General features: G+C 38.3%; 1 protein-coding gene across 1 annotated transcript; it reads right to left on the bottom strand.

The window, feature by feature from the left end:
* Nucleotides 1-2,155: 2,155 nt before the first annotated feature.
* Nucleotides 2,156-10,686, bottom strand: LOC134538634 (peroxisome assembly protein 12). The gene is made up of 7 exons (XM_063380068.1): nt 10,333-10,686; nt 9,225-9,333; nt 8,464-8,797; nt 7,271-7,424; nt 5,826-5,911; nt 4,252-4,401; nt 2,156-2,755 (listed from the first exon to the last, which is right to left on the bottom strand). The coding sequence occupies exons 1-6, from the start codon at nt 10,450-10,452 to the stop codon at nt 4,284-4,286; spliced, it is 921 nt and encodes a 306-aa protein (XP_063236138.1). The 5' UTR covers nt 10,453-10,686; the 3' UTR covers nt 2,156-2,755; nt 4,252-4,283.
* Nucleotides 10,687-12,021: the final 1,335 nt, after the last annotated feature.

Here is a 12,021-nt window from a genome sequence, read left to right as displayed (position 1 = left end):
CTGCAGGAACTAATGTTTTTGTGGAATTTTTTTTTAACTCAGTGGTTACTTTTAAATTCAATGACAGATACATAAAATGCTTTTTACATATAAAATTATTTCGCACGCGACATTCATATTAACATTATTTTAGTTTTATCACATTTTAACCTCTTTAATAGCTAGAGACCGGAAAAATACGCGGCGTACAAACAGGACGGATTGAGGGGGGGGGGGGGGGGGGGGTCAACATATTTGCATTATGGAACAGCTACTAGTGTGTATCCCCGTGCGAATAATCACACGGTCGTTTTTTCCTTCTTTAATTATCACATCGTGTGATTAAAAAAGTAATCATCAAGCGTGGTAATAGTTATTGATTGCGATGGAATAAATTAATTAGAGTGTGTATGTAGGTATTAGTTGCATTTGGTTATGAAAAAAAAAAACAACTATCGTTTTATTGTTATATCTCTGACTGCCGTCATTGTAGCGAGATACAATATATACATTTTTTATTAATTATAATAATACTTGAACAAACAGACAAAAATTGAATAATAAAATATAAATACTATAAAAAAATTCAGTAATGAACTATTTTAAATCAAACTATTTTTATCTCAACAATAAAAAAATATATATAATGATATCAAATTTATATGGATTAACTGCGTGGTTTTTTATGAATGTAAGTTTGTTTGTTACGCTTTCACGCGAAAACTACTTAACCGATCATCATGAAACTTTGTACACGTTTTCTTGGAGGTATTAGAAGTAACATATGATACTTTTTATTGAAAAAAAAAAAATATATTTTTTACGAAAGATAAAAAAAATGTTTGTCAAAAAATCTCAAAATCTAGCTACTTTAACGCCATCTAGCATTCCAGTTATGAAGTTCCAACCCCGAGTACTGTAATACCGTTGCACTGTATTATCGACGGTCAAAATTACAAAATTATTTATTTTTGTTACAGAGAAATATATTTTATTGATTCATTTCTATTGTAATGATCTCTGATACTTATTTAATGGCTTCGATGCGAGCGAAGCCGCGGGTAAAAGCTAGTTTTCATATAATTTGCACGCTCGCACACATTCTCATACAGGTACGTCTATCTGTGATGGCGGCCACGCGCCCTTCAACCATGGGCGTCAAAACCGGGGGGGAGGGGGGGGGGTAGTTTCTCCTGATGTTTAAATTAATGATTTTGTGTGGATATAGCACCAGCAGATATGTTAACTGTGTTTTTACAAATGTGTTCTCTGAAAATATTTTTTATAAAAAATAAATAATATATTGCAACCAACTATAATTAGAAAATTTAGGAAAGAAAAATGCCTAAAAACTACCATTTTGCACCTTCAAACTCCAAAATTTCCCGGGGGAGGACCCCCGGACCCCCTGCTTTTTTTTTTCCTAAGGGATGGATATTCCCCAACAACTAAATCAATTGAAGTCCCCCCCAAAAAAATATATCCTTGCGACGCCCATGCTTCAACCATCATGGCCGGCGCACTGGCGTCGCTCGCTCCAGGCAGCGCCGGCGTCGCTATGTTTATTGAGTACCTCCGTCAAACGTGCTCTGTCCCACCCCCTCCCTCTACAAGGGTAGTAACAGCGCCCTCTCGCGCGGGGCTAATCGACGCGACGCTACACGCTGTGTTGCTCCGCCCTGCGGCGCTGTGACGTCAACCGGGATGAATGATTCATCTCCCCTCCCTTCCCCTCCACAACCACCTCCGGCGCTGTGCGGGCTGCATATCCCAGCTCGCGGCAGGGGGGAGGTTGTTAAATATGTCCGCGCGGTACCTGACACTATAGATAAGTATTTACTTCAAAGCCTAATGGCTTGTAGATTAATTTTTATAGTTTAAGTAAATATGCATGACATGCAGATTAAATATTAAGTGACTGAAAAATAGAATAAATCTTGTAACATTATTTAAATTGTACTACTCAGATGGAAATGAGAATGTATACAGAAACATTTGATTAGAAATATTGCAAATTGAAAACCATATTTAGCTTAATTTATGAACAAATTTTTTTTTTATTCATTTGTGTTTAACCTACATAAGAAGATACTATACGTAAATGTCATGTACCACCAAAGCAAAAAATAATAATAAAATGTACCCAGGAAGCACCATGAATAAAGCAACATCATTAAAAATAATAAACTATTTTAATATTTAACATACATCTTCACATAAATCAACTACAGGTACAGTTCACAAAAAGTTATTACAATTTGTAAAAAAAAAATAGTATTTTACATGTTTTCTCACCACGGAAAAAAAATATTTTAATAAAAACATCTATAGCAAACTTGATAAAAGTTTTTCATCTCTAGTAATTGTTGATAATTGAGCATGTTCAGTCTGCAATGACTTCAGGAAGTGTACAAGTAGGTGAACCAGTTTTCAATAAAATTTACTTACAATTTTCATACCACAAAATAATATGAAATATATCTTCTTTACACAGGAACATAGTAATTTTTATGTTAGAAAAATAAACCTTTTCAGAGATTATTTCTGCATGATTTAAGAGGAAGTCTACAACTAATTATATTTAATTTGTAACTAGAAAATAAAGTAAGGCATCAGAATACAAAATGTAAGTTATGAAAGGTTGCTGGAAATTGAAGTTTCACAACTTTCAGCACTGTTATTTTCGTGATTCTTGTGACCACCCGTTCAAGTTGCGTCTTTCGTAACCTGTAGGCACCTCGTGCTTTGGAGCTGGTGATAAGAGTAACCAACAAATCTGCAAACAGTTCAGAAAGACTACTGCAATATTACATGCACTCACTGATTGAACAATTAACACTGGCATTAACACTGGCATTAACAGAGGCATTCAAAGATCAAAAGTACACAAAATCAAGACTTAAAACTATTGATAAATAAGTTTAAAATTACCCAACTTTTTCACATTCATTATAATTAAGTTTCAAAGTTCTAACCAGCTCAAATACAAAAAAAAAAATCATGGCATAACAGTTTTATGAACACTGCAACTTAAGTAGAAGACCCCCATCAAGATGTGATGTTATGATATTTGGCGTTTCATGTTGTAAATTCTTCATTTATTAGTGAATGAGATTTTTATAACTACTGTTCGGAGAGTAAATTCAGATCAGCATAACCTGACCTCAGGACTAGCAACCACCCCTTCCACTAGACCAGCGGTTCCCAAACGGTGAGTCGCGACCCACCAGTGGGTCGCGGAAGGGGTTACAGGTGGGTCGCGACTCGATCCTAAAACTATCAGATACCATCGAATAAACCATCAGAAAAGATAAGAAAAATTGAAACAAATCGAATTGTGTGTGAACACATATCTATTGTTAAATAAATAACTGTTTTTTTTTCTACAAAGTGCTTACATATTTTGTCAACCATTTTCAAATCAAAACACAAATTGTTTATCAATAATCAAACGGTATCTTAAAAAAAAAAGCAAATATATGCAGTATTTGATGGTAAACTATATAGGGATACGATACAAATAAGGTTTTTTAACTCCACCATGGACCGATAGACCGTGGAGATATTCCTAAAAGGAAAGGTGGGTCGCCATCAGGAAAAGTTTGGGAACCACTGCACTAGACATTAGTCATCTGGAAGCTTAAAAGAAAGCACAAGTGATCAGACTACCCATTTAAAAGGGGGTTCCTTAGAAAAAGTCGAAATCGAATCGAGGCTTTCCGACTTCAATTAAAAATCAACATCAAGAATTTTCTTCCAAGGAATCATCAATAAGATGTTATAGTCTTGTAGCTTCATTCAACACTGGCGTAATGATGATTGACGTAAATTATCATCATTTTATTTATTACTGTAAAATATATTTCAGATATATACATATATATATATTAGATTCAAAAACCAAATTAAATTAAATTAAATCATTTACAGTGACTGTCGGCAGCTGCAATCTTATGTTTACAATTCACTGAAGACTGGCCTACGTGACAGAAATAGTATGTATCAAGAAAGAAAGTTTAAGACGGAAAAGCATTCCTGCAACTGCACAAGAATAACTATTCGTAGGCTTGACAATTTCGAGAAGGAATGCTAGTACAATTAGCGGAAGTTAGGTCCAAGGAAAAACGTACTCCATAAGTGGCTGATGAGAAGTTGAATGAAGAACCGAGCGGTGACCAATCATTACGTTACATACTCAAACGATATTTTCCTTACGAATCATTCCTTAAAAAATGAAAAAAAAAAAAAAAAAAAAAGTAAATAAAAAATTACCAAATTGTCTAGTGCAGTTAACTTCGAAGAGTTCAGGAGTTCAGGTCATGCAGCCTGATCAAATCAGTGGCCAACGCAGGGTGCTTGGTTACCGGACATCTCGAAGTTGCAGAAAGATGTTCCGTGATACAACGGAAACAGAACACGTAACTGGAACAAAGTACATATTTAGAATTTCACCGACATTTTCCTTGGCTAACAGTGTGGTAAACCGCAGAGGAGACAACATAATCACTGCACTATACAAAAAATAATACAAACACACAATGTATGTCCATGGGAGGATCTCGCTCACAGACATTATGAGCCCGCGCAAAATATTTGCTAGCAAGATTATTTTTGGTGATGGAATCAACTAAATGTGATCCAAGCAAAAAATTATGAACCATACAAGCAACCAAAAACTAATACGTAGGACAATGCGACATACCAACATAACAAACATAGGCATGGTGGTTTAACATTTCAAATATGATGTGCCAACAAAAAAAAAAATGTGGTTGATAATCAATCAGTAAGTCTTTGCTTTTTAATAAACTCTAACCCAAATTTTTTTTAAAGGATGTATTTATGTAATCTGCTGTATTAAAACTTGCATAGATCGTGGTGGCACTTTTGTGAAAGAAATAAAAAAAGTGAAATAATTTAAAACATTTCCAAGAGATATGTTTCCCCAGCGCAGATACTCAACTGCTTTATCTACTTCTACATCGCTTTATCTACTTCTACATCAATTTTCTCATAAACACAGTGTTAAATTATCCTATTTATAAGTTTAAAGCTGCATTTGATTTCTCCTGTAAATAAATGTCCTTAGTTCTATTTTGCTATGTTAAAAATCATTTTGTAAGCAAATTTGTATAAACCACTACTAGAACGTAAATAATTAATTTTTTTTTAAGGTTGTGCTGATTAGAAATCATTATAAATTAATGGAAATATTCAGTTGTGTTCACCTTTCAATGTAAAAATAGTAGGGTTGAATCAATACGTAGTTTAGTTTCGCCTTTGAATATATATACTGTATAGAAGTCGCGAGTGGATAGGATTTACTCTACGTTTTTCAGAAGCGTATGATGATCAGCTTAGGAACTTCACCGCTGCAGTGCGCTGCCATAATGCTCTGTATCGTCTTAGTTGTTATTTAGACGTTAGAGCGCAGCACTGTCGCCCGCTGTCATTCCCCGCACCCCCCAACCATCATTCACTGCAGCTCAACGTCGTTCAACGGGAGGGGGAAGGGGTGTTTGAAGAGTTCGACACTTGTCCGCTAGGGACCACCACAAGTCAATGCCCTAGAGATGGTGGCGATTGCGGCGGTGAATTAACCAACTACCTCAAAACCGTATTAGAAATTTTAACCTGGGCTGGCGACTTCTATACAGTATATATATTCAAAGGTTTCGCACTAGCTCAGAAGGGTTTCATTGTTTTAGCTTGCAAATGTTATCACAAAGGCTTTCTTTGTGTGATGCAAAAGAAAGAAAAAAAAATTTACCTCTCAAGATGTGTAATCCAACATTATGTTTAAAACTGACATAAAGTGAGAGTTTTTATTTAATTACCGAACTCACCCGCTGACTGGCAGGACGGTAGGTACGCTCGGACGTAGCAGGCACACGGGACATTTCCCAGCTATGCTTCTCCCGCCCTCTCCCGACTGGCATGGAATCAAAACAGGTGTGCGATGCCTCAAACACCCAACAACTAGTGAATACTACAAAAAATTAACTAAATGAACAAAATAATGAGTGAATGAATGAATACAGGACCTAAAGTCACGTCGAATTTAATGTCGCTGGAGACGACAAAGAGAAGAAAATAAAAATGAGAATGTCAATGACAGAAACACTGGGGAAGGAAAACCAGGACACTCCAAGAAAACACATCGATTAACCGCTATGTGTTTCCCGCTTGCGAAAAATACAACTTGACCAAGTCGAGACTAGAGCTCAGATCGTCTTCGAGGAAGAAGAGTAATCTGAGCCCTCCACCACTTGGCCAACCCCACACGAACATAAGTCCACATCCCAGACACGTAAGTACAGTACCTGTCAACAGTTTAGGACCATAACTAAATTTGTATGAGTAAGTTCCTCTCCTCAAATACATGGAAATATATTTTTTTTAGTACATTTTTACACCTTTGTAGCCATCACCACACATTTTATATAAATTTAAATTATTTATTTTTTACAAGTTATGAAATAATATAGGTTTTATAAAAATAGAATTTTGGTACATTTTACATTAATATGTAGACACAATAAACATGATGGTAACTTAGTGTTACAGTTTTATTTTATTTTAATCACATCAATAAATATCGTAAAGAAAAAAAAACAAATAGAAACAGCCTTTTTTTGAATAATTTTCAAATTAACTTTTGAAGAAAAATCAGCCTTGATTAGCCATAATTGAATAATATATATTTTCTGTAAAACAAAGCTAGTGAGATGGGATTTTTAGTGTTAGTTAGTTTCTTTCCGGCTCATAAGAGTGTGCCTATCCATGTTGCTGGTTCTGTTTGTATACAAAATACATAATTTTCAATTTAGGTAAATTTAAGGCTGATTTTTTTCTTCATAATTTATTTTCAAAATCATAAAAAAAAGGGATGTTCTACGAATTTTTCTTCTCTGTTTGTTTGTATGTATTTTTATATAACACTAAGATACCAAAAAAAAAAGTATTGTGTCTATATAGCTATTTTCCCACATAATAAAATGTACCAAAATTCTTATCCTCTAAAAACCTATCAAAATTTCATAACTTGTAAATTAATAAAAATAAATTCAATAATTTGAATTTATAAGTATGTTTGGTGATGGTTAAAATAGTGTATATTTTCAAATGTTTCAGGACAGTAACATAACTTGTACAAAATTTTGTATTTCGTATTTTCCCGTTTTAAAAAAATTAAATCGGCCTGTAGAAATTGAACCACGAGATCATGTGTCCGGCGACCGACGAGGACGGACCGTGTCGTCCTCCGCCGGGACGGGGACGCGAGACTCACCGGGCGAGGGGGCGGGGGCGGTACCGGCAGGCGGCCGAGACGGGGCCGGCCCGGGTCGGACTCCCAGGCGTGGAGGAACTGCAGCAAGAAGAGCCCGGCCGTCTCGCAGCGGCGGTACGCCCGCAGCACGGACAGCAGCAGCAGGGGGGCGGCGCTGCCACAACCACAACCACAACCACAATCCTCGACGACTCTCCGAGACGGTCCCCCTGTCCCCTCCGCCCGCCAGGCTCGCTCACCACCGGCTTATCACGGGCGGATCTCAAGTTGGCGAGAAACCGAAACTCCCAACATCACGGAGTGGTATGACATTCTCTACTCTGTAAAGATTAGTACACTTCTCTCTGTTGCATACAAGTTCTTTGCTAAAACCATTTGAATATAAAATACCGAATTTTTTTAATTGACTGTACAAGAGAAGAATTAAACATACAATAACACCACACATGGATGGGAATAGAAAAATGCCATAATTTATTATTAAATAGATTTAAAAAAAATATATTGTTTATTTTGACAATAGACCCTCGCACTATTCTTTAAAGTAAAATGTTGAAAAGCAAACAAAAAAATTTAAGTTGCCAGAGATGATTTGCACATGATCAAGTAGACAGTCTTCAATTATTCAAACTTAACGTGCAGCTATAAAATGTGGCGAGGCGTCAAAAAAACCAAATTCCAGTTAGTAAAAAGAAATGTTATGTTCCATGACTTTGAACACCATTACGTTTATTTATAGAGACTTTTTGTAACTTTTGTGACCAGTCATCTAATTTGTTACTTTATTGTGACTAAGAGAAATCAGTCATTAAATTTTGTTACTTTCATAATCAGTCACTTAATTTGGTTAATTTAATAACCAGTCACTTAAATTGGTTACTTTCCTGGAACTAAGAGTGACTTTAATTTGGTTACTTTCATAACCAGTCACTTAAATTGGTAAATTTCTTGTGACTACGAGTGACCAGACATTTAATTTTGGTTAATATAATAACCAGTCACTTAAATTGGTTACTTTCTTGTGACTAAGAGTGACCAGACATTTAATTTGGTTACTTTCATAACCAGTCGCTTAAATTGGTTACTTTCTTGGGACTAAGAGTGACTTTAATATGGTTACTTTCATAACCAGTCACTTAAATTGGTAACTTCCTTGTGACTAAGAGTAACCTGTAGAGTGTAGACACACGTACGTCCAGGAAGTGGCGCCCCGGACCGGCGGGGTCTCCGGCGCGGGAGCCGAGTAGCGCAGGGCCAGCCCCGCGGCGGAGAGGAGCGGGGAGTGGGCCGCGGCGCGCCCCCGCAGATAGGCCAGGAGCCACACCAGGGAGGCCCCCTCCAGCAGGAGGGTCGAGGCCGCGAGACCCCAGCGGCGGCCCGCTGTCGCCCCCAGCTTGCCCCGCGCGTACGGCAGTGCACACAGGCTCGCCAGCGACCAGCACAGCTGGGCCGCGCTCAGCCTCCCGGCACGGTCCCCGCGCGTGCTCACCCTCCGGAGCGAGTAGAAGTGCTCCGAGTAGGACGCGGCTGCAACCGACACCGCGAAGCCTCATTCATTGCTGGTCGCACTGCATGTCGGAAGGAACCTCTATAATGGTATGAAGGCAAAGATAATGACAGAAATACTGGCTCTAGTAGGCTGCCATGGAGATTATAAAAAAAATTAGAATCAAAAATCACTAAAAAAAATAAATTAACAAAAAAAACTAAGACTAAAGCCAAAAAAAATCGCTTCAAAGTCAGGAGTCCCGCACTGGAGACAAAAACTCTCTTATTCATACAGATTCATTCATTCAAGCAGGAATTAATTAAGCAATTAATACTTCAAACAACTACTTTACTTCTGCTCCATCTGCTATAGATTAATTTTTTTTTATAAACGGAGCCGGGTTCCAGAGACTTCCAAGAGGCTCCGAAACGCAACTGGTTCAAATCAGCAAGTATTCAGTCTTACCGTTGCTGAGCAAACTGTCGAGCTCGACTCCAGCGTTGTACGCCAAATAAAGTTCGTCAAACCACCTGGCAAGCCATCCTAATTTTTCTGGGAAATTGGTTGCCAGCCACTGAAATATGAATAAAAAATATATATATATTAAAAGACAAAACAGCTGACGCCCATTGTGAATAAGCACTGTGTACATACATGCAATATTTTTTTTTGGGCCTGTACAAATACTAGTTTTTTTTTATGCAAAGCACATATAAAAATTAAATGTATAAAACATTAGCAAAGGAGAATGGGATGTCGCTGAATGTTGAAAAAAAAACAAAGGTGGTAAGATTCACAAGGAAGAGGAAGGTGCAGCCTGCTTGAACCCAAAGTTAAAACAGACTAAAAACAAACGAGGTGATGAGGGAAGTGTACAGCTAGAACGGAAAGACAGGGGTAACCCTGCACAATAACCGGGGATTGTGCAAACAGGTTCAGCTGATGGTGAGTAAGGGTGCGAAGGTGCTGGGGCTGCTTGGCAGGACCCTGCAAGGGGCAGGGAGGAGGGCAAGGGAGAAGACACTCCACATTGGTCAGGCCAGCGACGGAGTATGCGGCTGTGATCTGGGACCCCTACCTAGAGACTGCGGTAACGGAGCTGGTGATGGTGCAGTGTAGACAAGCGAGGTGGGTATGTGGAGGAGAAAGTAAGGGCAAGAGGGGGAAATGCACAGTCACTCTGAGATGATTAAGAAGCTAGGGTGATAAACATCACAAGGGAGGAGAAGGGTGGACAGTTTATTAAGACTGTATAAGGCGAGAAAGGGAGATGAGGGCTAGGGTATCCAGAGGTGGGTAAAAAGGGCAGAGAGAACGCAGTTGGAAGCTCCAGAAAGAAACTGACGGGAATGGAAAGCGATAGGAACACTTTCCTTGGGAGAACAGGGAGGGAGTGAAATGAACTTGATGAACGAATGCTATTATGGGTGAGAGATGCCAGGGATCTGAGGAGAACATTAAAAGAGGGGGGGAAGTGAGTGCCACCGGGTCTAAGCCCAATTGCGAGAGTAACATATAAAATCAAAATCAAATCCAAGTTTAAAAGTTTGTCCCAGGTTTCCAATGTACTTACAGTGCAAATCCTTTTATACGCAGGATACAAAGCATCGGTCAATGATTCCTGGGCAACCAATTCAAATATTGAAGGTTTTATCTGTAGAGATGACGTGACATTTGCTCCCCGCTCAGCCATTCTCTCATATATTGGCTTATATAAAACATAACCTGATAAAAACCGATTAAATATTGCAAAAAGCTGAACTTAACATCTCTCCAAAGACACTTAATATTTTTTTTTTTTTAGGAACGATTAACGGCTTCTGGATACAACTAAAAAAAACTTCTTTGTTTATACTTATATTAACTTTCTGTTCAAATTTGCAACTATTTTTATCGTATAGTAAGCAATGTTTGTAAACATACAAAGAAGACTTTTTTTTCGCTATGTGGCCTACAGCTTACACCAACAGCCATAGGGTCAAACACCTTTATCATATCATAATCCAATATCAACATATGCCTGTTTATGCTTAGGCTCTATGCTTTTGGGAATCTCGACTTCGAGTTTTGTTAATCGAGCTCCTGGTCTGCATGTTCATCAAGAACCAGGAGTTCTGAGCAGGCAGCTGCATCTTATTGAATTTATCTTGGATGAATTCTTTGTCTGTGCTGCTGTGTATGCGGCAGGAAACGAATTTGTTGGGGGATCTCATCCCTCTGTAACAGCATGGAAAGTTGAACCTGGCCTTGTGCAGTGCGCACACTGCCCTGTGGTACACTTATCCGCTGTTGCAGTTGCTTACTACCACGGCTGATGCACGATCACTTTTCAAGTTGGTAGGGCTCTGTCCAGTGCAAGTTGACAGGCCCTATATTCAGAGAGCCACTGCTCATCAACTGAGTCTATTTGGTGCTAAGAAAATAAATAAATAACTTTGAAAACTGGGTACCTAACACCCGAGTTTACAAACATGGACAGGGGTTTCACCTGTATTTTCTCTACCAGTGGGACAATGTTTGGCGGGGCAGGGCTCGAACCTGCACTCGTATTACTTGGGTTAGCTGCCAAGTTGCTGCTTGTCTTAGTTTTTCTATGGATTCGCTCAGCCTGCTGCTTTGCGATTGCGGAGTCCGTGAGCGGGGCACACAGCCTATAGCATTTTCCCTCCATTTTCAGATTATTTCCAACAGTGGTGAAGCTATCATTACTCATTTCTTAGTCATCCAGCAGGGGCGCATCGATACACTCTACGGCATATTGATAGTAGCACCTAACCTAACTGCCATTTCCTCAATCCTCAGAAAATCCTACCTTGCAGTCAATAACCACTGACCATTGATCTGAGACTAAGTTAGCCAGGTTAATTGCTAGGCTGCAGGGGTGTTGCACACTAGTTTACTGGTATTCTAAATACCATCTGGAACAAATACACAAGCTATACTGTATTGCGAAACTTCTCAATACACTCATTCCGCGATCATGGCTCGAATTAATCTGGCCGGGAAATAAATTCTTACTAATACCTTCTTGAGAAGCTTTATTATTAGTTGGCATATTTTTGTAAGTGGAATGGGTGCCACTTCTTGCACGAATGTGGTGTGTAAAATTTTTACCTTTTGTTAAAAATATGTATACGGTCAAATGGAGATAAATAATAAATAAATAATAAAATATATAATACTCAAAGGAAAGCATGTTCTGCTACTTTTATGATATCCAGGTAAAGTATTAGTAGATAGTGCACTCTATGGTTTAACCTTT

This window comes from Bacillus rossius, chromosome 13 (assembly GCF_032445375.1).
Source record: "Bacillus rossius redtenbacheri isolate Brsri chromosome 13, Brsri_v3, whole genome shotgun sequence".
Lineage (NCBI taxonomy): Eukaryota > Metazoa > Arthropoda > Insecta > Phasmatodea > Bacillidae > Bacillus > Bacillus rossius.
This window is presented reverse-complemented; position numbering and strand designations above follow the sequence as displayed.